Source organism: Phalangium opilio, unplaced genomic scaffold (genome assembly GCF_054372755.1).
Source record: "Phalangium opilio isolate 3A_F unplaced genomic scaffold, DU_Popi_V2 ptg000079l_1, whole genome shotgun sequence".
Classification (NCBI taxonomy): Eukaryota; Metazoa; Arthropoda; class Arachnida; order Opiliones; family Phalangiidae; genus Phalangium; species Phalangium opilio.
This window is the reverse complement of record NW_028324187.1, coordinates 8,865,376-8,889,663: the sequence shown is the minus strand read 5'-3', so window position 1 is coordinate 8,889,663 and position 24,288 is coordinate 8,865,376. Positions and strand designations below refer to the sequence as shown.

At 35.1% G+C, this 24,288-nt stretch overlaps 5 protein-coding genes across 8 annotated transcripts in view; 3 read left to right on the top strand and 2 right to left on the bottom strand.

The window, feature by feature from the left end:
- Window positions 1–10,616, top strand: part of LOC149654735 (5'-3' exonuclease PLD3-like) — a 33,520-nt gene extending 22,904 nt beyond the window's left edge. For 2 of the 4 annotated variants that reach the window (XM_089846360.1, XM_089846359.1), the window contains 8 exons: window positions 5,957–6,219; window positions 6,296–6,488; window positions 6,633–6,747; window positions 6,809–7,149; window positions 7,950–8,089; window positions 8,650–8,806; window positions 8,896–8,992; window positions 9,319–10,616. In XM_089846360.1, the coding sequence (XP_089702486.1) occupies window positions 6,026–6,219; window positions 6,296–6,488; window positions 6,633–6,747; window positions 6,809–7,149; window positions 7,950–8,089; window positions 8,650–8,806; window positions 8,896–8,992; window positions 9,319–9,512 (1,431 nt within the window). In that variant the 5' untranslated portion in view covers window positions 5,957–6,025 and the 3' untranslated portion in view covers window positions 9,513–10,616. Of the gene's footprint in view, window positions 1–1,502; window positions 1,603–5,254; window positions 5,346–5,956; window positions 6,220–6,295; window positions 6,489–6,632; window positions 6,748–6,808; window positions 7,150–7,949; window positions 8,090–8,649; window positions 8,807–8,895; window positions 8,993–9,318 lie in introns of those variants that run through there. The other 2 variants (XM_089846357.1, XM_089846358.1) reach the window with 2 other exon arrangements.
- A 978-nt stretch (window positions 10,617–11,594) lies between these two features.
- Window positions 11,595–14,279, top strand: LOC149654734 (triokinase/FMN cyclase-like). Its single transcript, XM_089846345.1, has 9 exons — window positions 11,595–11,917; window positions 12,080–12,190; window positions 12,272–12,456; window positions 12,524–12,602; window positions 12,663–12,787; window positions 12,846–12,930; window positions 13,026–13,358; window positions 13,423–13,820; window positions 13,884–14,279. The coding sequence occupies exons 1-9, from the start codon at window positions 11,707–11,709 to the stop codon at window positions 14,145–14,147; spliced, it is 1,791 nt and encodes a 596-aa protein (XP_089702471.1). The 5' UTR covers window positions 11,595–11,706; the 3' UTR covers window positions 14,148–14,279.
- Window positions 14,148–16,953, bottom strand: ENGase (cytosolic endo-beta-N-acetylglucosaminidase). The gene is made up of 10 exons (XM_089846349.1): window positions 16,697–16,953; window positions 16,483–16,631; window positions 16,262–16,416; window positions 16,037–16,185; window positions 15,815–15,980; window positions 15,641–15,744; window positions 15,409–15,517; window positions 15,118–15,302; window positions 14,398–14,658; window positions 14,148–14,330 (listed from the first exon to the last, which is right to left on the bottom strand). Exons 1-10 carry the CDS (start codon window positions 16,885–16,887, stop codon window positions 14,177–14,179), a joined length of 1,623 nt encoding a protein of 540 aa, XP_089702475.1. The 5' UTR covers window positions 16,888–16,953; the 3' UTR covers window positions 14,148–14,176.
- Window positions 16,949–21,491, top strand: LOC149654732 (DDB1- and CUL4-associated factor 10 homolog). Its single transcript, XM_089846336.1, has 6 exons — window positions 16,949–17,166; window positions 17,529–17,768; window positions 17,835–17,948; window positions 18,059–18,428; window positions 18,517–18,726; window positions 18,795–21,491. Exons 2-6 carry the CDS (start codon window positions 17,572–17,574, stop codon window positions 20,160–20,162), a joined length of 2,259 nt encoding a protein of 752 aa, XP_089702462.1. The 5' UTR covers window positions 16,949–17,166; window positions 17,529–17,571; the 3' UTR covers window positions 20,163–21,491.
- On the bottom strand, window positions 21,331–24,218 carry Idua (alpha-L-iduronidase). The gene is made up of 12 exons (XM_089846344.1): window positions 23,955–24,218; window positions 23,746–23,886; window positions 23,502–23,686; window positions 23,345–23,440; window positions 23,088–23,275; window positions 22,926–23,026; window positions 22,779–22,857; window positions 22,395–22,705; window positions 22,234–22,328; window positions 22,034–22,161; window positions 21,835–21,963; window positions 21,331–21,773 (listed from the first exon to the last, which is right to left on the bottom strand). Exons 1-12 carry the CDS (start codon window positions 24,086–24,088, stop codon window positions 21,501–21,503), a joined length of 1,860 nt encoding a protein of 619 aa, XP_089702470.1. The 5' UTR covers window positions 24,089–24,218; the 3' UTR covers window positions 21,331–21,500.
- Window positions 24,219–24,288: the final 70 nt, after the last annotated feature.

Genomic DNA, 24,288 nt, shown 5'->3' with positions numbered 1-24,288 from the left:
ATCGGTTTAGTACTAACTTTTCTTAGATTCGTTTACGCTCTGTTGAAAGTCGGAAACAGGCGCGCGTCTTCATCATTCTGTGATAGTTTAACCCGCAATCGCGTCTGTCTGTTTATAACGCCAAACGGATGTTTAACCCTTAATTTTTTTACGGATTTATAATACCAGAGTTTTCCAAAATTAGTTTTAAATAAATCTCAAAACTGTTACGCTTTCTCAAGTTTTTCTATTGCGCATGCCCGAGTAAGAACTCTTCAAAATTCGAAACCTTTCATCTCCAGCCCGGGTTGATATGTGGACTCAAGTACTTGGTACCGTTGGACAGGGGACAATTACTTCTATGACACCATCGAAGTGTTTCTCATTAAAATTTATATTTAAGTAGGTGTGACCCCTTAGGTCTAAAAATTATAATATTTTTTTTAAACCCTGCTTGATCTGTGATAGGAAATATTATTTTTGTGTCATAGCGTCATAGCGTGAAGGACAATTATTTCCATGACATCCTTAGCACCCCCTCGCCCCCACGGTATCTTTGATTACGTCAACCCCTAGTATGACGTAATCAAGTCTAGCCTAGTAACAAATACTCACTCACTCACTCTTATCACACCCAAAAAAAATACATCGGCGGTAAACACGAAAGAAAAGTGGAAAACCCATCTCAGAGTAACCTACTTTATATCTATCTTCAAGACCGTAACTTTCTACAAGAAGTTAGGCCTACACTCCCTCTCTCTCACATCCGAGTTAGCGTTAACACCTTGGATAAAATAACCTTAGGAGTTATATCAACCTAAGAAATTGCCTTAATACTTAGAATCAAAACCCCGGATTGAAACTAAACAGCATCCTAATTTAATTCATCCAATGTTTAAGTTGCTTCCTCTCTCTGTATACTGTTTTTAGTCAATCTTTATTCGACTCACATTTTATCGCCTTGCTTGGAAATCCAACGGCAGAGCAAACAAAATAGAGAGATGAAAAAAAAAAGTGTTTTTGCCCAATTTCTTAGAGTCCATAGCTGCTACACTCCATTGCCATGCCATACCAGCAAGGAGTTGTACTTATTTCTCCAATTTCCTTGAGTTGTGTGTAACTTCAATTTGTACCGGCTAGAAATTCCAATTGAATTTTTAAACTTGATTAGTCTTACCCCTCTTTCGAGCTAGTGGCCCTCTAAAGTATCGTCAGGGGAAATTTTACTATTGATTAAAAAGTTTCTGCGTCATTGGACGGCGGTTCAAACCAACGTAACGTAACATTGCGTTTTCGTCTGCTAGAATTCCACGAGGCGCTTCGTTCGATTTTGTAAACTTACAGACTCAGAGTGTGCGTGATGGTGATAGTTTTTGCTCTAGTTTTTCTCTAGAACTAATTTGGAATCAAAGTATTTCTGTTTTGGCGGCACGTTTTTGAAGGAAGGTGTTTGTTAATTCGTGCTCTGGCTGATGTATGTTTCGGTCAAGTTCTGTTAGTGTTAATTGTTATATAGTTAATTTTAAAAATATCTGGGTGATTATTAATTGACTCTATATTGCGACAAAGGACAATACAATAATGCCATTGCCAGCAATTTTTAATAATCCTAAAGGACATCAGGTAAATATTAAGTTAATGTCAATTGAATTTAACTCTATATTATATTATCAGAGTTCAAATATATTTATTAATCCACAATTTAACCCCGGAACAAACGTTTTATCAGAAATTAGACCTAACCATCTGCTTTTCTTATCAATTTTGTAGTGTAGAAATAATTAAGTGTTATGGTTTTTATATTAAGGAAATTAGATAAAAACGGAGTAGCAGCTATATAACCATAACTCTCTCGGATTCAAGATATTCGGTTAAAATCCTGGAAACTGAATTCCTTATATTAAGTTTATTATTTTATTTAAATTATATTCTGATATTGAACCACTGTTTAATTTTTTTTAGTTATAATACTTTGAATAATGTAATTACGAAATCGCGTGACGTTTTCATTGTCTAAACACGCGGAGTATAGGACATAGTACACAAACTAAAGACGAAAATAGATGCATGCTAAATTACACTGAAGTGTTTTAATTACGCCTTCTTTTCTTAAGTTTTTCAAACTTCGATTTTAATCGTAAAATGCACTATCGAAGGTAGGAATAACTGATGCTCTTTATTCAAATTGAAATGCCCGATAAAGATTGATATTCACGCGCTACGACCGAAGATAATATAGACCTATTTCACGTGCAAAATTTAAAATAAAACCAAGGAGTAATGACGATAGGAGTGTTTATTGCGATAATAAATAAAAGATATTGCATATAATTAAGAACAACACTTTTGTGAAATTAACCATGATCACTTGACCAGTATAAATTTAACGTGACGCGTGATACTGTTAATGATCATTTTCGTTAAAAATATTCCGCCTAGTCCTCGTAACTCAAATATACGCGTATAGAAGTATAAATTAAACTGGAAGTGAAGCGGAAAACAGAAAACTTTAGGCGCCAAAAGTATCGTGTTTTATCAGTGACCCGTGGCGAGAAAACAAAGCGATGTCCGTCAAGCCTTCGTTAAATGGTCAAGGGAGAAATTTTAGAACAAAGTAAATTAGAGTTGACTTTGAGAGTAAAGGTATACGTATGGATTTTGGAATATACTTTTGTTTTTAGCGCGATGTACTGAATAGCTATCGTCACGATAGCCGCGTACGTCCGTAGCTATACTCTTTCTCTGACGCGCTATATAGGGATTACAATTACTTGGACTATAGCTTAGTCAGTCATGTAAAGGAACCGCGACTCGAGAGCTACAAGTCGTATATTATACGTGCGCGAGATATTAACTGGCAACAATGTACCCTAACACACAAGTAAGTCTATAAATAATTATGTTTAGTGGATGCACTCGCTGCTCTGTGAACACTGCAACACTATTAAATGTGCGTTAGAAAAAACTTTCTACTTAGCTTTCGCTTTTGGGAATTAAAGAACTAAGATTCGTGATTATATAAATATAATTGTCATCATAACCATACTGGTGGGTTGAATGTGATTTTAAGGAATGTTGAAACACACCCCAATATGTCTGCTTGCCAGAACAGCTAGGGTGTGACGTAGCACTCAGCCAACTGAAAGCTCTCAAGGCAATAAAAATTATTACCTGCAGATTTGCATTACTCAAATTTGCGATAATCTTGAAGAACAAAAATTATTCTATTTCTAACACCCCTGATTCCCGAATTGCTCAAAATCCGAACCAATTTCGGTGACGTAATATTACAGTAGAGCTCTGATTGGTCGATCAATGAGAAGTCGCGACGTAGTTAAATATTCGTACTGGGTACTTTTGGTTTATTTATATTTGTATTTGGTTACGATAAAAAGCTAATTATTTAAATAAAAATTAGGCAACAGCTTCATATTGATTATTTTAATTAAAAAAATAGGTAATTTAAAAAAATTACAGAATTTTAATCTTATGCCGTTTTGCATTGACTGCTAGCAATCAGCCACCATAGAGCAATATTAAATTAGATAGACATAGATGCATGCATTTAATGTCATTTTCAACTGTATTTAAAATACCAATGGAAACTGCATTTGATAAATACTATTTTTAAAATCATAGTTTTAACTTGAAATTTTTGGGCTATTGGGTGCATGCATATCCACTATTTTAAGCCCGTAAACATGATTCGCGACTTTGGTAGGTCGTGAATTTTTAAGGAAATTGAGAAATAGCGTGCTTGGCCCGCATCGCGTGTTTTCAAAACTTAAATACGTAGAAAGAAAACTCCCGCGCAGTTTTGTACTAGTGGTCATCTCCGAGCGAGCTATAGTGGAACAGAAAAAAACCAACCCAACCCAACCCCGGACCCGGTATTCCGTTTTGATATATAGCATAGCACGGCTGCGTAATGTGTTTTAATATTTATGAGAAATAGTATAGGTGGATATAAATTGCTTAAAGTATAACTGCCCAACCGGTAGCAGCCACTACAAAACTTACTAAACCTCTTAATTGCAAGGTGAGATGGTTAAGAGCCAGCGAAGTTTGAACTTCGATACGAGTGTTTTTACTTTTTGTCGCACCGTTTTGCGACGTTGTATTGGCTTTAAACCAAATTTTATACAGTTGTACTAAAGATTATAATGAACATTTGTACAAAGTTTCGTAAGGATTATGTGAAATTTACGAAAGTTATAGCGGATTTCAGAAAGACGAATTTTTCTTAGGACATAAGTTTTTTTTTTCTGGTTACATTTCCAAGCGCCATTTTACAAGATGGCCACGGATTTAAACCAAATTTTATACAGTTGTACTAAAGTATATAATGAAGATTTGTACAAAATTTCGCAATAATCGGTTCAAATTTACGAAAGTTATGGCGCTTTATTATAAAGAAAACATGAACTGGACAAAAATCAATGTATGCCCAATCATCTAATCTGTGGCGCGAAACAAACAGTACCGACGCCAAGCTCTTTTTCCGTTCCCGACGCTGATTGTTGGGCTTTTCCCAGGTTTTAGTTTACGTCACAGGGGTGTGAGTCTTGGTTGGTCAAGCCTCGAAGGAAATGCATTTTGAGCGTCCGTTACTTTATAATTCTCCGTTATACAATATAGTAGTACCTCTACGGTCGAGTTTTGTTAGTCGCCAGTCGAAGGTCAGTTTTTCCATTATTTTACGATAGCCTAATAAACTTATCGAATTCATATCCAATATATTATATAAAATGTTAAAAGTTTTACGTACGGTTTGAAGAAATAGAAACTAAATCGAATAAACTTAAATTTTCCGTTTTGACTAATTCGATAAAATGATTTTTCATTTCAAAAGGTCAAATTATGAAATTGATTCTCAATTTTTATTTGATCTATCAAGTATCTAAAATTTGAAACAATATCATAAGTTTATAAGATATATTCTGCAAATAAGTTTGACACTATCAATACCGTACTGGGAGGCGCTACTTGTAGAACGACGCCAGCATTTTAAGCCTTGGACCAGGCGTCACTTAACACACAAGAATCTATGAGCATAACCAGCTTTCAATAACCAGTGTCAAACTTATGGAATACATCTCGCGGTAATACGTTTCCCAATCACAGTTAAATACAATTTAATTTACTGGAACGTGGTTTAATAAATTAAAAATATTTTATATTTAGGCCTAGGCCTAGTAATGAAATTTCTATATGCGTGTTTTTGAATTGTTCGTCGTAACAGATTACAGGTATCAGGAAAAGATGAATATATTCGTGAAAAGAAGTTTAGAGTGTTGTAGAATTGGTGGTACTCGTTTGGTTTAAATGGAATGTACGCCTTTACTTCCTTTCCACTTCCTGCAAAGGTATACACTGTCGTTCGAGCTACGATTTAATAATTACCTACCATAGAAACGAACGCTGTTTTTCGTTGGGCATATTTCGAGCTTCGAGTTAATCGCTTACCGCTTTCACGCAAACCGTATTCATTAAAACTGTATAATATAATAATCGATTGTGCACTCCTAACGTCAGTCTCGAGCAATATTGTCAGCAGCCCTTACGGTTAAACTTTGAAGTTAGAAATTGGGTTGATTGTTTTTTCTACCCTAGCACTCTTAACGTTTCAGTCAGTAAAAAATATTTTTGTTCCAAGTCCTCTTCAGACGATACGTATCAAATTTTGACTCAAGTAGATGATTCAATTTGTCCAACTTCTGTTAATCTCACGACCCAGCTAGTTTACTCAACTCAACTTGACTCATCTAAATCAGTCAAAAAGTTAATTGCATCGTCTGAAGAGGCCTTTACTCCACATAAACGTTGGCTCGCCTAAATTTAATTGGCGATTATTAATAATAAAATTGGTACTGACCAAATGAACTTAATTACCTCCCATGACCTAACTAACCCACACCTCGCGAGATTACCCATCTATATTCGTTGATTAGAGCAATTATTTCTATTTAATTAACAGACTGTAATAGATGGGACTGGAAAATTGGATGTGGGCGAATATGAACTTCAATTATTCGATTCGCGTTACATGATTAAAGAAGAACAACCGAAACGTTTCACTGGTTGGTTGAAGCCATCTTGCATACCCATTACCATCATATTGGTTCTTATCTTCCTCGTGGTTTTGTTACCACTTCTGGAATCTCGACAAGAACCACCCGCCGAACCCTTGGTTTCCTATGAGTATCATAAACTATGGAAAAACTGTTCCAGCCCGTGCGTGTAAGTGTCCTTGTCACGCCATCATCATGTCTTCGTCATAGCGACAAGTGAAATATTAGCGGATTTGCATTTATAGATTTACTCTAATCGAGACGCTACCGACCAGTTTCTTGTCGTTCAACTATCAACACCGACACCAAACCATTTTCAAAGGATGGTTGGAATTGATAGGTCTAGCCAGAAACAATATCTTCGTTGCCACCTCTGACTTTCAACTACTCGAAGACCAAGGCACCGACAGGCTTTTCAAAGATTACGAAAAATGGGAGGTAAGTAGTAACCCGCCTCTTCTTTGTGACGTGGTTTGTTGGGAAATTCAGATCAGATGGTTCGATAAGGCTAGGGTAGCTTAGGGTTTGGTTGAATGGGAGTGGGTCTGGTTGCCGTCTTCTAGAACCCGTTTTCAAATGCAGGGAAAAGACATTTACCAACAACTGAAAGATTTCGGAGTTCAAGAAGGCGTTCAACTACAAATTGTCACTAATGAGAAAAATGAAAGTCGTGAAATTGAAGAGTTAATAAACGCTGGTTAGTATTTATCACTACGACTTAGTCACGTCCTTGGCAAGTATTTAAGTTGGTATGATAGGGGCCGCGGACATCAGGTTCCTGGACATGACAACCCTGACGGGAATGACGAGTTTGTTGAGATCAAACATGATTATCGTGGATCAGCGTCATTTTTATTTGGGAAGCGCCCCCTTACGTTGGAAGAGTCTCTTCAAGACGAAGGAGCTGGGTATTTTGGCTTTCAATTGTTCTTGTCTCGCTCACGACTTGAAAAAAATCTTCGACGTCTATTGGCTCCTGTCGGCTGAGAATCGTACCACCGTTCCTATAAAATGGCCTTACAAAACACACACCGCCATTAACAGGAGTAACCCCGTTATTGTGGAACTGAACGAAACTAGTTCCAACACTTATTTCACCGTAAGCAACTTTTTCTTTATTGTTATGTTTAGTCCCTGTGTTAGGTAGACGTAAAGTCCTTGATAATGACACTTCAAGTCACACCCTAACTGTCCCCTACCTTGTCTTACTGTCACATACTTTGACTTCTCGGCGAGTCCATTTTTATAAGAACAATACACAGAAGGTTTTGGGGGCGTTTAAAATGTCACTTTTGTTTTTCGTTTCATTTCACTTAAAAATTTTCATTACTTGAGCTACACGTGCACTTTATTTTAAAGGGATAGTATAAGCTAAGAGAAAGTTCTCGTTTTTAAGTAGAACTTTGAATTATACTTCTTTAATATCGCGTCTGCACCTGCAATTTTTCATGAGATGAACTTTGACACGCGCTGAATAGATATGATAGATTAAAAATAACTTTTATTGGTTGTAAGTCTGCAGTAAGTAGTTTTGTAGTAACGCCCCCTTTTTTTGTAACGTTTCTCGCCATCTGTATCTCTTGGGATATAAAAACTAAACTACAACGTCCGTTACATTTCTAATAATAGAAGCCGATGTGTCCCAGTAGACCAATGAGAATCATCATTTAATGTAGTGGTTACACAAACCCTTTTTTATTATTAATAGTGTTAAAGTCGATTAATTTCTTAGATAAATCTAATAAAAATGTAATAATCTATATTACACCACCATGCGTCTCAGTGAAAAGAAAATTTAAAAATTTATTTCTATTTTGGTTCAAGGCCCCGTACGCTTTTAACGACTTTAAAAGACGATTAAGACACCCACTAACAATTAATTTTAAAATTTAATCTTAGAGTTCACCACCGGTGTTATCATCTACTGGCCGTTCTAGTAATTTAGAAACAATTTTAGACACGATTAATCGAGCCAACAATTACGTGTACATATCAACGAATGATTATTTTCCCATAGCTCAAATAAACCAAAACACTACGTAAGATTATAGAATATCAAATCAGGAGTAGATTTAATTTTAGAAGTAGGAATGGAGAACAGAGTAGTCAAAGTCCCGGACCCCCTTCCACGGGACGGGGGGGGGTATGAAAGAAGAGGTGGGAGGGTCATAGCGACAGAGGTAAAAAGGAATTACGTCACTATTTTTCGCCGTCCCCGGCGTCAACAACGTCATCAAAACGTAGTTTTAAGTGAGCCAATAAAATAATTTAAACTATTCGTTACGTGTTGGTTGGAGGGAGGGGCTCTTTACTGGGCGGGCTATGAGTGGGAATAACTGAAGTAAATACTAACGCTCCGTTCTCCATTCCTACTTCTAAAATTAAAATCTATCCCTGATATTATATACAGGGTGTTTCTGATAAGTTTGCATGCATAAATTAAGACTTGGGATGTTCTTTGGGAAATTTTCAATTTTGAGTAGAAAATTCAAGTTGTATTATTTCCCAAAGAACATACATCCCAAGGCTTAATTTATGCATACCAGACTTATCAGAAACACCCTGTATTTATTTTATTAATAATTTGATTTTTGTACAGCACTGGCTACTGGTCAAAAATAGACGACGCCCTTAGAAAAGCATCCATTAACAAAAAACTGGACGTTCGTATCTTAACCGCTCAATGTTTTAACAGTACAAATCCAATTAGAAGAATGGATTTTCTCAACTCTTTAGTCGCTCTCAATGTTTCCGTGGTAAGTATTGCAGTTGTGACGTCACTTAATGCACTAAGACATCGTTGTCCGTTGTCGCATCCAACTTTAAACATTACGTAATCGTTCAGAAACTGTTCATGGTGGAGGAACACGTGGACGCTGAAAATCAGCCCGTATGGACCGAGCAAAATCATTACATTTTGACCGAAGAACGCGTTTACTTTGGTAAGTATTAACATAAGTTTATAACTGATAAGTATGACACTACCTATACTTAATTCTTAATGCTACTGAGAGACTTACAGCTCGAGATATAGTTCTAGCAGAACGAACAGGCGAGAATTGACTAGGCCTACACTCGGGGGTTAGTTTTGCAAGACTTCCATCTAGGTCCTATTTAGTCTGTATGTACTAAGCCTATAACAGCGTCTCACCACGAATCTATGACCTACGTCACTCCATTCATGACAAGCTCCAGTTTCTGAGTTACCAGTGACAAACTTATGGATGGAACATATCTTATAACCTTATGGTATTGGGTATATAATCAGGTACGTCATCTTGGTCCGGAAATTCGTTACTTCACGACGCGTCAGTTGGAATTTTCGTTGATCAGTCAGATGCTAATGGCGGTGGTGGTTTTGTGCCAATTAGGGAACAGTTTGGTCAACTGTTCCTTCGCGATTGGAACTCAAAATTTGCGCGATCCATCAAATTAACAAACGTCTTGGACTTAGAAAGATGAGTGGAACTTCAAAAATATATATATTAAGTTTATATTTATTAATACAGTTTTTACTAATTAAGTAAAAAAATCAACAACCCCCTCCAATCAATATATATATGCAAATTTTTAACGATATCACCAAGAAGTGATATCTAGTTTATTAGGGAGAAGGTGTAAGATGCCTAAGTATTCGTGCCAGTCATAGTCCCAGTCCCCCTTTCAAAATATAAGGGGGGGGGGCGTAAAAGGAGGCCGGGCTATTTTGCTACACTCTCCTCAGTCGGAAAATACAAGTAATTTTCGTTATCATTCGCGTCGCGCTGACGTGAGTTTTCAAGAACCAATGAGATGCTGGTTGTAATTTAGAGGCGGCTGGGATTAACTCCGGACAGGCTACGTTTGTTTGGACTGGAGACAAAGCTAGATTATAAATGCGGTGCGAATTTATACCTTCTCCCTAGATATCACTTCTTGATATCACCTTTTAATGACCAAGGAATTAAATAACATGATCCCATTTTCCTGGCCACTTTCTTAAAATTTTTCCAAAATTAATAATAAATAATAAATTTAACACTTAAATTAAATTGCACTAAATTCTTCCGTGAAGATAATGTATAATGAAAGGAGGAAATAAGATGCACTTTTTAAGAGCCTTACAAGCACACCCATAAATTTTCTACTTTTCTATATGTATATAATAGCCATTCATGAATTTATTCGTGTTTCTATATGAATTAATTCATGCTTAAATCAATAATAAGAATCTTCTTCAAGTAATAAGAAATTCCTTTGGAAACAAAATGAATTTCTACCATTTTTCAATAATGGTATTTATTTATTTATTTGTTTATTTGTATTTTTTCTAAACCGAGGGGCTGGTCACTTAAGCGTAAACAATGTAAATTACAATTACGCGTAATTCTTAATTAGAATTTAAAAGTGATTAGCTCCTTTTCTCGGACTCAAAATTGACAATTTAATGACTTCATTAAAGACTTATTAATTATTAAAAAATAGACATTTAGGCCTACTAATTAATTAACAGTCATCGCCATAGCTAAAATAAAAGTCGAAATTTTAAGTAATTTATTCATGAATTACAATAAAAAAATAAAAATAAAACACCTAATAATTAATTAAATAATTAATTAATTAAATAATTAATTAAATAATTAATTAAATAATTAATTAAATAATTAATTAAATAATTAATTAAATAATTAATTAAATAATTAATTAAATAATTAATTAAATAATTAATTAAATAATTAATTAAATAATTAATTAAATAATTAATTAAATAATTAATTAAATAATTAATTAATTAAATAATTAATTAAATAATTAATTAAATAATTAATTAAATAATTAATTAAATAATTAATTAAATAATTAATTAAATAATTAATTAAATAATTAATTAAATAATTAATTAAATAATTAATTAAATATTTAATTAATTAAATAAATAAATAAACAAATAATTAAATAATTAATTAAATAAAAAATTAATTAAATAAAAAATTAATTAAATAAAAAATTAATTAAATAATTAATTAAATAATTAATTAAATAATTATTTAAATAATTAATTAAATAATTAATTAAATAAATAATTATTTAAATAATTAATTAAATAATTAATTAAATAAATAATTAATTAAATAATTAATTAAATAATTAATTTAATATTTAATTAAATAATAAATAAATTAATTAATTAATTTTGAATGTAAGGAATTCGTAAAGCAATTTTTTAAAGCAATGTAGCTAAAATTCCTCCATCTATTAAAATTAAAATTAATCTTTTTAAGTATTTGTTTTTTTATTTTCTTATCAAAAGTCAACTAAACTGAAGAAGTTTGCTTTAAGCTTTTGAAGGAGTCGTCTACGTTTACACGTAATACATAGCGGGATATATTACGCAAACATGTATAGCTATCCCATAGCACCTTGCGAAAGATCTTCTATTTGAAACCAGTTGAAAAATAGTTGAACTAAGAACTAATATAAATGGGATTAAATATAACATTTTTAATATAAACTTCGGTTTAATATGGTTCTAGGATAGTCATATCAAATACATACAGACATAATACAGAGGGTATGGTAGGTGTATTATTTTTTAGAGGCCCTTGCACTTAGTTGTCCTTCAAAAATAAGCAATATCATCAGAGCGGAATACACGCTGTACGGTTTTAGTCCTAAAATGTCTGCTGATGAGTGTAAAAAGTTAGTTAACGCTCCCAGCAATTGCGTACGGGAAAATTGCCAGGGTTTCGTATTGGGACACGCGCCCTTATTGCAATTAACAAGCAAACGCAATATTGTTTTAAGATCCGATTTAGATGATGTTAGTAATTGCAATAAGGTTTTGTTGCTGTCAGGCGGTGGGTCCGGACACGAGCCTTCGTTTGCAGGTACGTTGTTGCTTGCGCCAGAGAGAATTATATTATTTGCAATAAGAGGAGTAGAAAGTTAAATCCTTCTACTACTCTTTCATTTATTATAGTATTTTATAAGTTAATGAAGAACAGTTTGGAATTAAAACAATTTAGTAAGGGTTTAATTGAATTTAATAGGATTTGTTGGTAAGGGTATGTTAGCAGCTGCAGTTGCAGGTGAAATATTCACGTCACCAGCACCGGAAGTTGTTTTAGCGGGACTAAGAATATTGGGGAAATATTCCAAAGGTATTTTGCATTTTTAATTAATTACCAATTAAGCTTCATTAGTAAAACATTACGCCTAATTAACAATTTAATTAATTGCAGCCGGTGTTTTAATTGTCATTAATAATTACACCGGGGATAGATTAAATTTCGGCTTAGCCATGGGTCGAGCTAAAGCTGAAGGAATTAAAGTTGAAATGTTAGTTAACCATGACGACTGTGCCTTGCAAAGTAGGGATAAGTCAGCTGGTAAGCGTGGTGTTGCTGGCTGTCTATTAGCTATAAAGGTACATACAAGCTCTATTGACATAATTAAATTTTGATAATTACACAAATTAAATAATATACTAATAGATCGCAGGCGCCATGGCCGAAGATGGCAAAAGTTTGGACGAAATTTACTCTTATTGTACAAACGTTTTAGATTCATTTGGTACGCAATTATTTTGCAACTTGAGGAATATATCTCATTTATTCCATGAATTATGATTAGGTACAATTGGAGTTGGTTTGTCGGGTTGCAGTATTCCAGGAGTTGGTTCATCTTTCACTTTGAATAAAGACGAAATAGAACTTGGATTAGGAATTCACGGAGAGGCCGGAATAAAAAGGCTTAAGGTTTTATTTAATTAGTTTTTAATTAAAATGTATTAATTAATTCGATTATTAATTTAAGTTAGGGACAGCTAAGGAAGTCGTAAAAATAATGATAGATCACATGACAAATGAGTCATCGGCGACTCGTTTTAATTTAAACTCTGGTAATTAAGTTATAGGTCTATAATAGCCACGTTGTTGAGAGGTCAAGGTCACGGTAAAGGTTAATTGTAAATCTTCGCTGTTATTAATGTTTTAGGAGATGAAATCGCGGTTTTTATTAACAATTTGGGTGGAACGTCGCAATTAGAGATCAATATTGTCGTTAACGAAGTCATGCAGTACTTAAGTCAACTGGGAGCTGTTGTCCAAAGAATGATAGTCGGAACTTTAATGACGTCTTTAGAAATGGCGGGGATATCCATATCCCTTTTAAAACTAAATGACCAAGTCAAACGTTACTTGGACGCCGAAACAAACGCCCCTTCATGGCCCAGAAGTTACGACACCAGCATCGCACCCAAAATTTACCAGGAAGTCGAATCGACATCCGAATCGAATTCCATCGACTCCGGGAAGAAGTTAACTAAAGGTAATTAATATTTATAATGCCTTTTAATTAATTAGTTTTATAATATTTACAGCTATTTTTACAGAACAGGGTTCGATTCTGCTTAACATAATCCTAAGCTTAAGTGACGTCATGAAAGACAATGAGGCGCTGTTGAACGACTTGGACCGCGAAAGTGGAGACGGGGATTGTGGTTCGACGCTCAAAAGAGGTTTCGAAGCGGTTAGTAACTACCTTACGTCAGACGATAACGGAAGTAATTGCGTTTTGCACCCGAAATTGCTACTATTACTCGTCTCGGATTTAATGGAGGGGTCAATGGGAGGGTCATCTGGCGCCTTGTACAGTATCTTTTGCAACGGGGCCTCGCGAGCCTTCGATAAAACTGGAGAAATACGTAACGGCGACTGGAAAGAAGCTTTGAAATTGGGTTTAGAAGATATTTGCAAGTTTGGTGGAGCCGAACCAGGAGATCGAACGATGGTAAGTAACAAGTACGCGCGTAATTACTCCTAAAAGACCTAAGTTACCACCCCTTATTTATAGGTGGACCCATTACACAAATTCCTCGTAACACTCCCCGATGATTTAAATATTTCAAAGTCGAAATTAAACGAAGTTTGGTTGAAAGCTGTTAATGAAGCTGAAAAAATTACAGTTGAAACTTCAACAATGTCAGCCAAGGCAGGACGTGCCAGTTACGTTGATAAGTCACTTTTAAAGAGACCCGATCCTGGTGCGCAAGGCGTGGCCTTATGGCTTCGCGCCGCCTTAGAATCGTATCAAAAAGAAACGAAACAACAAGAGTAATTAAGGAAATATTGTTTTTATTTAACGGTTTACAATTTAACTTTGAAAACTCTTAAATCCCCCAACAGAATAGAAAAACCACTATCTTTTGTAACATTCTTCGAAAAAATTCTTAAAGTAATTTCTCTTAAATCCAAACTCTTTGATTTAACTGATCCATTTGCGTCCTGAATAACAAAGCACCTGAAAAACATAAAACCAGGTTTTCAATAAGGTTAAGGTTAAGATCCAATTTGCCTTATTTTGTTACCTGGTTATCCACATTGTTTCCGCATCAGCTACAGGTATGTCTAGGGCGTATTTTTCCATGACGTCATTGATGTCACTCGATGGTATTTGCGTATCTTCAAACTCAAATTCTTCTCCGACATCGGTAAGTAATAAATTTGGCGTCGTGTCTTTAGTTCCCAGTAAAATTCCCACATTGGCTTCACCCGATTCGACTTTAAAAGTGTAAGAAACGATTAAAGTCGAGTCTTGAAGAACAATTTCCGATTTCAGGAGAAATATTCTGTTGGAATTTTAATAAGAAATTAACGTTTCTGTTAAAAAAGTCAGGTAACATAACATTATACACCTTAAAAGAACGGCCGTTTTCTAAATATAAAAGGTAAAATATTAAAATTAAAATAAATTATCTCTTATTAAAAAAATAATCGGCATTTAATTAGTCTTAAAAACGAGGACTACTGCGCAGACAAGCTTAGAGGCGTCTGCTAAATATTACGTGCGTGATCGAGTGCGCCATGCCTGTGAGAATTCAACCAATCCCTTTAGGGGTGGCTATCAGACGTCACTAAAGCAATGGCAGCGCAGTAGTCCTCGTTTTTAAAACTAATTAAATGCTAATTATTTTGTAGTAAGAGATAATTTATTATTGTTTTAATATTTTTCCTTTTATATTTAGAAAAATGCCGTTCTTTTAAGCTATATAATGTTATGCTATCTGAAATTTAGTCCCGATATATACCGAAAATCTTTGACGTTTTGAGGTACAAATTCGTTTTTAGATAATTCACCGTGAAATCTTAAACAGTTTCCGCCATTAAAGGCGTCGTTTAAGCTAATTTCAAAGCCTTTGTAGCTATTTTTGTCCGGAAATGAAGGTTGAATTTCTTGACATGAAAGATTATGCCAAGGTTCTTCACTAATAACCTTAGTAGTTAAATTTGTCCGTTAATTAGCTTCATTTTGTTAATTGTTCTATATACTTCAATAATCAATCACCGATTATTGTATATAATTGCATAGCATAGCGTACTTTTCCCAAATTAAATTTTTTCAGCCCAAATCCTTGACAAAACGAAGTTATAAGTGGAAAATCGCAAAATGCTTTTGAAGGTAAAAGTTCACCCAAAAGACTCCAAAAGCTAAAAAATGGCCGACAAATTTTATTTTTTGGGTTTGAACCTTAAGAAGGCACATAACTATATGCCTTCCAAGGCTGTTATTTGTTGAACCTCTTAAATTGTTCAACATGATACCACTATTACTTGCACTCGTTGCTGGTAAACTCTTCCTTCCCTTGAACCTCGTAAACCCAACCAGGTGCAAATATAGCGAGTGACATTTTTGAATCGCAAGCTTCTTGAATCGTCTGAAGAGAATGTGTGAAAATTACCACACAAATTCCAATGACCCCAACAATGGCTATTACGCATTATTACTTTGTGACATTCTAAACCTTCAAGCTGTTTCTTGCCGCGCCCAAATACATCAATACCAATATAAACATCGCGATAACGATTCTGAGCTAAATCACGCGTATTTTGTAGTTTTTCGGAGCTCCAATTGTAATTTAGAAATATGCCATCGGTTACGTCAAAGAATGACCTAAAAGTAATTCATTATGCCTTGCGTAATTTCGCGCGTTTTAAGGCGTGTAGAACCTGTTTAAACAATTCAGTTCATCCTGCCACTTTAATTCACCAGTGCTGATAACACTGTCGTACCAAATTACTTCGGAATTAGGTACTTGTTCATGCATTTTGGATGTAAGTGTTTTGGCTAAGTAAACCAACATTTTAACATTATTTTCCTGTAATATTTGAGGTAAGTTAAGTTAAGTTATCAAAGGGGTGTACGTGTTTCGCGATTAAAACATGGTGTAGTACTTCAATTGGATTCTCAATGTTCAATAGCCAACCATCAAACTGGTAATATTTGGTTATTTCACAGATTTGGTCACAAAATTGGTCAACTGACTCTTTGGACTTCAAGAGTTCCTGACAGATTTTAGCTCCGTTTTCCCATTCAGTAATTATTGTGCCTATAATTTTCTGTTTTTTTTTAGATTTCGGGTTGGGTTGTGTTAATGGGAGTGTACCTAACTAACCCAAAACTTTGACACCGTGTTTGTGACCACTAATTGTCCAACAAACTGGCGGAATTGTAATAAAATTATGGCTAAAGTAGACAAAAGTGTCCAGTTTTGACCAATGGAAAAAGCGGTACGCGTCGGAATTATCGGTTCCATCTATATATCTTTGAACCCAAGAACAATTTATATAATTAACGGTACCCAATCACAAACCTTGACGTCATCCTACTTGTCATCCAAATATCCACCCATCATGTCATGACATAACAGAACCTTATTTTTACATGATGAATGAATTTTTCTCAACTTTGGTATATCTTTAATCTTTATTTTTTCAAAATTACTTTCCCAATTAATTAACTCTTCTAAAGTTTCAATGGGCTTTACCATCACCGACTCGGTGGGACAAATTGGCGCCATTTTTCTTGGGAATTACTTTGTTTATATTTACGTTCAAACGCACATGGCGCACTACCACGAGGTGACCCTTGGCCTCTATGGCGGTTGGCGGAAGCTAGAACGTGGGGGTTGACATTTTCAACTTCCTGTTTTTAGTGCCCGAGAGAAGCAGAAAACGGAACCATTACTCCGTGTAAATTTTCATCATTAAATTAATTTTTGGCTTAATCTGTCTTATATCTATCATCGATTGTGAGAATTTATTAAAGAAAAGCAACCTAAAACCGCAAAAACATTAAAGTAAGAATGATTTTGGTGTGAAAAGCTTGCGAATTTGCGTGTTCATTAAGCCTTGGCTCTTCATGGCCAGGCTCCCAGGAATCTCTTAATGAGAAGCCAATTTTCAGCGTTATAAAAACTAATTTATAAATAAAAATTGAAGTCTTTAATTTTAAATAATTGCACAGTGCATTAAAAATAATGACCGTAGCTGTCATGTCAATAAAATTGATATTCAACATATGTACATAGTCTATATAGGGTGGAGTACGTTGATGGTACTTTGAGAGTTGAGAATGGGTGTTTTACTACTATTTTTAAAAGGATGAAACTGCAAAAATAATGTTTGAAATGCATTCTTAAGTTTAAATTTATGTTTCTAGCTGTTTAGGGGTCGAAAATATCTTAAAATTTCTCGCATTGAGGATGTATTCTGGTCCCCAAGTATGGGGTCACTGGTTAAAACAAAGAGAAGAAGGGTCACCAAAAACTTACGGCTATACAAATCGTTTAAGTCGTAAAATCTATAGTTGCGTCAAGTCGGGCTTTTCCTGGAATCCAAATGATTCCGTTAGGCATACCCATCATGGAGGAATATTCAATTTGGAATTTAGCCCTGATGGGTAAATAAGAACCATTAACAAAGGGTTAGGGATGTAGTTAACAGGCATTTCTCCCTGTTCTTTAAGTTCAATTCTAATTGCGGCGACTGAAAGGAAGAGTATTCTAGTCTTTGACCCGCTCAATCACCAACTTATTGATTCAGTTGACCAGGCACATAGTGATTGTGTTAATTATGCCAGGTGGGTGGCTTGTCCGAAGCTGAAGGTCTAGCCAACTCCATTTAGAAAGCTTCAAGACTCTTTAATTTAAGAAGGACTTGATTTGATACATTTCCATAATTTTTGCGTAGGTTTTTGGATTCTAGAATGTTTGCCACGTGTTCAGATGATACCACAATAGCCCTATGGGATATCCGTTACCTAAAAAACAAAATTCGTTCCTTTAAAGGGCACTCTAATTGGGTTAAAAATATAGAGTACGCCGCTCAATCCGGGCTTTTGGTCACGTCTGGTTTTGATGGCAGTGTCTACACGTGGGATATTAATAGTTATTCGGAAGGGGATGTACAATTTCAACGTGTTTTTCATACAAATGGCTTGATGAGAATGAGATTAACCCCGGATAGTTCCAAAATGGTTATATGTACAACTGGAGGGTTTCTGGTGGTTGTACACGACCTGGATTTTGATTATTTAGCTCAAGACTTGCAAGGTTTTAAAGTAAGACATCGGAGAGAGAGAGAGAGATTTCATAGTAATTAAATGAGGTTTAATGGTAATTACCTGGAATGGTTTTTAATTAATTTAGCCCAATATGTATCGCCTTATTCAAATGGGTAACAGCGCGTATCCCGTCGCATATAACTACAATCATTTATTTACCGCCAAAAGAAACCGTGTCGAATTAATATCAGACTTTCCACCTGGGAACGAAGCGGAAGTTATTTCCTCTTTACAAATACATCCTTATGGATGGTGCGCTCTCTCTAGAAATACTAGTACTGACGAAAACTCGGAAGTAAGGTCGACTTAACAAACCCTGAACTTTTGAAACTAATTTTATTTGGATTAAACACTTTTTTTCAGTTTACTTGCGTTCATGACATACAAGAATCTGGAAATGTAAATCATGAAGAATTAATGAATAATACGAGTGATGAGACTGCGAGTGAAACTTTACATAGGGAAAGATACGATTTAGGTTTGGGAGAATTTGTAAGTGGTAGCAACCGAACTGAAGGACGTCATCGACGTGATACAGGAACTAGTACGGATTTCCATGTCCCCGAGGATACGTTTTCACGTACGCTTCGGGACCGTCCTGTCGTTCATATTCAGGTTAATTATGGAACAAACAATAACAGCGTCGCGATTAATAGCGCTAGCGGCGGCAGCGGGACTAGTCCTATGGGGGCCATTAACTCTGACGCGAGTGGTATCCGACGCGTAGTTAATTTAGACCATGTTGATAATTGGAGTCAAGATCAACCTAGTGGTAGCTCGGCCACCAATAGAAATAACCCCGCCGCGGAAAATGACGTTCATACTAGCACTGAAAGTATTAGATTTGGTAATTTTGAACTGAGAATATCTCGAAGAAGAAATCATCAAGTTACCACGACTGTTTCCTCCTCATTGTCAACTCCCAGTACTTCCAGCGGTGGTACTGGTGGTGACAATATTCTGAGCACCAACGTATTTCCTAATCATGGCTCTCCTCAACCAACTAGCATCGCCGAAACGACAATTAATACTAGCACTAGTCACAGACAAGAAGCCGCCGCCTCCTCCTCCTCCTCCCCTAGACGCGTTGTTGATAATGTCGCGACCATAATTGACGGAACCAACCTGAGCGAAGATGAAACGAATCGCATTGTCGCCGCGACTGCCTCCGAGGCTGTGACCAATCAACCCGAAGTTATTATTAGAGAAACATTCTTTATTCGTACAGGGCGTGACGTTGGAGCCCGTACGTATCTGGTATTAGGTCCTTCTAGAGAGTATAGTTCCGGAGGAACGTCTAGATCAACTTTGAGTAGGCATCCGAGGTACAATAGATGGGTTAATACTCACGGTCCCGAAACGTCTGGAAATATATTCGCCCCTCAAACGAGCTCTCAAAATCACAAAAAAATATACAAGAACAAACCTCGTTTAACCCACTTTTCCCAGGAACCTAATGTAGGTCGCGGGTTCATCAAAGAGCTTGGTTTTAGTTCCGACGGACGTTTGATTTGCTCCCCATGCGGATACGGAGTTCGATTACTAACTTTTAACCCGGAGTGTTCCGAATTGAGTGATTGTGTCCCCGCGATTCCTGCCAAATTGTACGAACTTTCGACGCATTTGTCACATTCTAACTTCGTCGTTAGTTCAAAATTCTCACCCGTACATTGCCTATTGGTGTCTGGTTGCTTGAGTGGCAAAATAAGCTTTTACCAACCCGTGCTTTAGAATCTATCGCGGTGGTTAGCTGCCAGACACTGTTCACTAGCTGTACATCAATTACTATGTACAAATTTATTTTCTTTTGAAAAGGGGGTAAATTTAATTAAGAAATTAGTTACCCACCAGAGAAATTGGTGAATGGATCGAACATTACTCAAAAACTTATATATAATAATAATAATACTTTTTTGAATATTTTTCTCATCGAAAGATCTTAGAATAATTAATGGGGACACTTACAACACCATCTAATTAACGTAATTACACAGAATGTTTAATTACAGCAGTCCATTAATTGTTATTTGCAATTAAAGTAACTCGGACAATGTTAGCGGTTCAAGTGTAACATTGGATTTAACAAATTTCTTAGTAATTCATGGTTTGAAGTTACAGTTTTAAAATTCTGGTAAAAAAAGTAATCAATCGAGGTTCCCCGTACTGATTAAATCAAATTTTGGCCCCATACGCGACTATATAAAATACGTTTTTTGTACTCCGGTGTATTTCATTTTTCCCCCTTACTCCTTATATAATTGCGTTCACTGATGATTGATCATGAATAAATTGTGATCAATATTCCGAATTTTTTATAGGCTCTAATATTCTTATATAATATTCTAATTAGCACAGAATGGATAGTTAATTATACAATTTTTTGAAAAGAAAGTACCTTTTCGGAATCTCTATGCAATGAATTGCAGTCTATTATTATAAAGGAAAATGTCAGGTAAGAGCGGCCTTTTTCTGAATATAAATGGGAAAAGATAAACGATCTCTTATTACAAAATAATTAGCATTTAATTAGTCTTAAAAACAGTCAAGGACTACCGCGCCATCCGCCATTGCTTTAGTGGCGGCTTCTAAATCTAAACTCTTTCGTGCGTGATTGAGTGTGCCATGCCTGTAAGAATTCAACCAATCCCGTTAGTGGCGGCTATCAGACGTCACTAAAGCAATGGCGGCGCAGTAGTCCTTGATTGTTTTTAAGACTAATTTAATGCTAATTATTTTGTATTAAGAGATTTAATTTTATTTTTAGTATTTAATTCCTTTTATATTTAAAAAACGGCCGTTCTTTTAAGGTATCCTTAACGCCTCTGCCAGCTTTTTCTAAATTCTATCGTACCTTTTGTTACTTGTCATGTTACGATATTCTTTTTTAAAAAAGTATCTCTTTGTCTTTTCGAAAAGAATGGTTTTTTCTTTAATATATCGATATCTTGTTAACACAATCACAATTTTTGTTTTTTTTTTAGTTTTAATATCCGCGCATTTTCTCAGTCGTCAGTCAAGTTCAATACCACTAAATCTGTGATTAAATTATTTGATTATCAATTAGAATGATTATTTATACATATACGGTGAAATGTCCGAATATGGACCACTTTGATTCCAGTAGTCCACGGCTCTAACTCTATAAAATCCTTCACATTGCGGATTTTGAAATTGATACGAAGCGGAAATTACGTTGTTTTCGTTTATTCTATAAAAAGGACCCGAAACTTTGGGAGAATATTCAATCTCGTACGTCAAAATTGAACGATTTCTTCGTAAACCTTGCCACGTAATTAGAACGTTGTCGTCTTTTGAAATACGTGTAATGTTTACATTAAGTATCTGAAAGTGTAGGCCTATGAAAAGTTACACTTTTATTCTAATTTTCGTCATTGAACGTTACCTTTTTAGGTATTAACCGTGGTTTTTGGGCCAAATGTATTAATGTAACGCTCGGAAGAAGAGTGTCAAATTCGATACGCATATTTCCATTCTTAGTAATTGAAGTATTGGGGTAAAATCGCGCCGGTTCCTTAATTAATAATTAAAAATATTAAGTGATTAGTTTAAAGTATATTAGCAAGTTTGAGAATTTCGTAAACCTCTTGTTTCCTCATTTCATTAAAAACGGATGCATTTGGATAAGGTGGGCGTCCATAGCGTTTCCAAACACGATACGGATTTGTAGCAACGTTATCCAACTTGTAACCTACCACTTTATAGGAATGTACTTGGGTTTGAAGGGTGGGGAGATGCGATGTGAGTATAAATTCATTTAACATATTTCTTTTAGGTTTCTTACTATCTTCTCGTAATTTTATCGTCAATTTAATACGATTTAAACCAGTTTGATTAGTTGTATCGTTGCTATTGTAAAGCAAAACCGCAATCTGATTGCTGCAAGTGCAAGAAATAATGTAGAAAAAAAATACCGCGACTATTTCGGATTCTACCCAATGATACCTGGTTTTATCATTTTTATTCAGTTTTGTCGCGATAACTCCAACGGTACCATTATTATTTACGATCTTTGTACTTATAATTTTATCCCCTAATTTGTGCCAAAGTGACATAACAGTGTATATTGGTTTTTTCACAAATTGCGTGTATTTTGGGGATGTATTGTTAATTTGGAATCTGGCTAGCAATGTTCTTTGGTTGAAATTGTACGGATGGTAGCTTAAAAACGCGTTATCATTGCTTAGTAATTGGAATTTTATGTCTTTCCTCGGACTTTGGTGTAGAAAATACTCCCTGATGTGCAAATCAATTACCTACAAATTCAATTATACAGTATGAAAGCTTGAAGAGTTAGTTGATAATGTCGGGGTGGTTTGTCTTGAGGACCTTTGTGGCAATTGCGGCGTACGTTACGTCCCCACGCCATTCTAAATTTTTTGACCATCCAACCATTGGATCCGCTTCACTGTCCGCGTAAAATACTTAATGATAAAAATTAATTCGGACAATCAAATGGAATCATAGCTAGCTCACTTATTTTGAATTGGCACGTTTTTTAAATTTGGATATCTTCTATGTATCGTATTGACGGTGTCCAATTCTAAGTCAATAATTTTTTGGGAAAAACCTGAACCCTGTTAGACGAATATATATAAAATTTTAAACTAAAAGACAGCGTAATTTTTGATTAGGCACCTTTTTATGTATTGAAATGAAGTCCAATTTAACTTTCGTATTATTTTTGTTACAATGGTCAAGAAGTGCCCAACAGAATGATTGTTTTGACCGGGGATCGTGACATTCACCACCTGGACCTCCTAGTTTTAATTTAGTAGATGCTTTCATTAGACCCTGAGACGACGCGTCATAGTAATTTAGGAAACCTGCAAATGCAATTTAATTTAATTTAATTTTAATCTGCAGGACTTAATTTTGGAGTTTAATCTGAACACCTGTCACTGTCATATTAATGTTGTCGAAATTTTTGATTAATGGCTCATTCCACGACTCAAAATTCCACTTTGAAACATATTCCAAACCAAATCTATCTAGCATATGTAAATCCCAATTTAATTAACGGACAACATAATTTTTAATTGAGATTAACACCTAGATAACGCTGAGCTATATTGAACACCAAATCCCTCCAAGCATAGACCTGATTTTCATTATCAAAATTCGTAAAAATATTTTGGGGATTTCCCATTAATTCAAATCCAGGTTTCAAGCCGTTCATACGAATTAGGTCCAGAAAACGATCCATATAAGTGAAATTAAACCCTGAATTTTCTCCTCTGATAGTTTATTGCTTATTAGAACAAAATTAATGGTGGTAGGCCTACTATATTTGTACCCAGGTTTAATTAAATTCATTAGGTAATGAATTCGGACTTGTAACGGATTATGGGTTGGAATTGCACCTAATAGCGCGATATTTTGTCTCATATCTTCACTCAAGAAATAGTGATAGGCTTTTTCGTGGGGATCTGGAGGGCTACGAAGTGATTTATTAGTATATACCAAGTTTAACACTTCATTAACACTTCATTAACAAACACTTGCCAAAATCCAGTGTTCTCCCAGAATGGTTCTATAAATCCTGCAATTTTATCACCATTTACTATAATTTTTACTGAATTTTCGCCCTGAACATTGTTGGCAGAAATAGCTAATAGTATAAATGTGTGTAGGATCATTTTTGCCCCAAAGTAATTCTAGGCCTACAGACGGATAATTCCAAAAAATCTTTTGGACTCCGTGTAGTGTAGATAATTCACCTTATTATCTCTGTTAGAGAGTAAAGGAATAGTCTCACGATTTTTTATTTTTTTTATAAAGTAGGCCCTGGAAATCATGAAAAATACCATAATTTAATGACAGAAATAAAATAGAACAC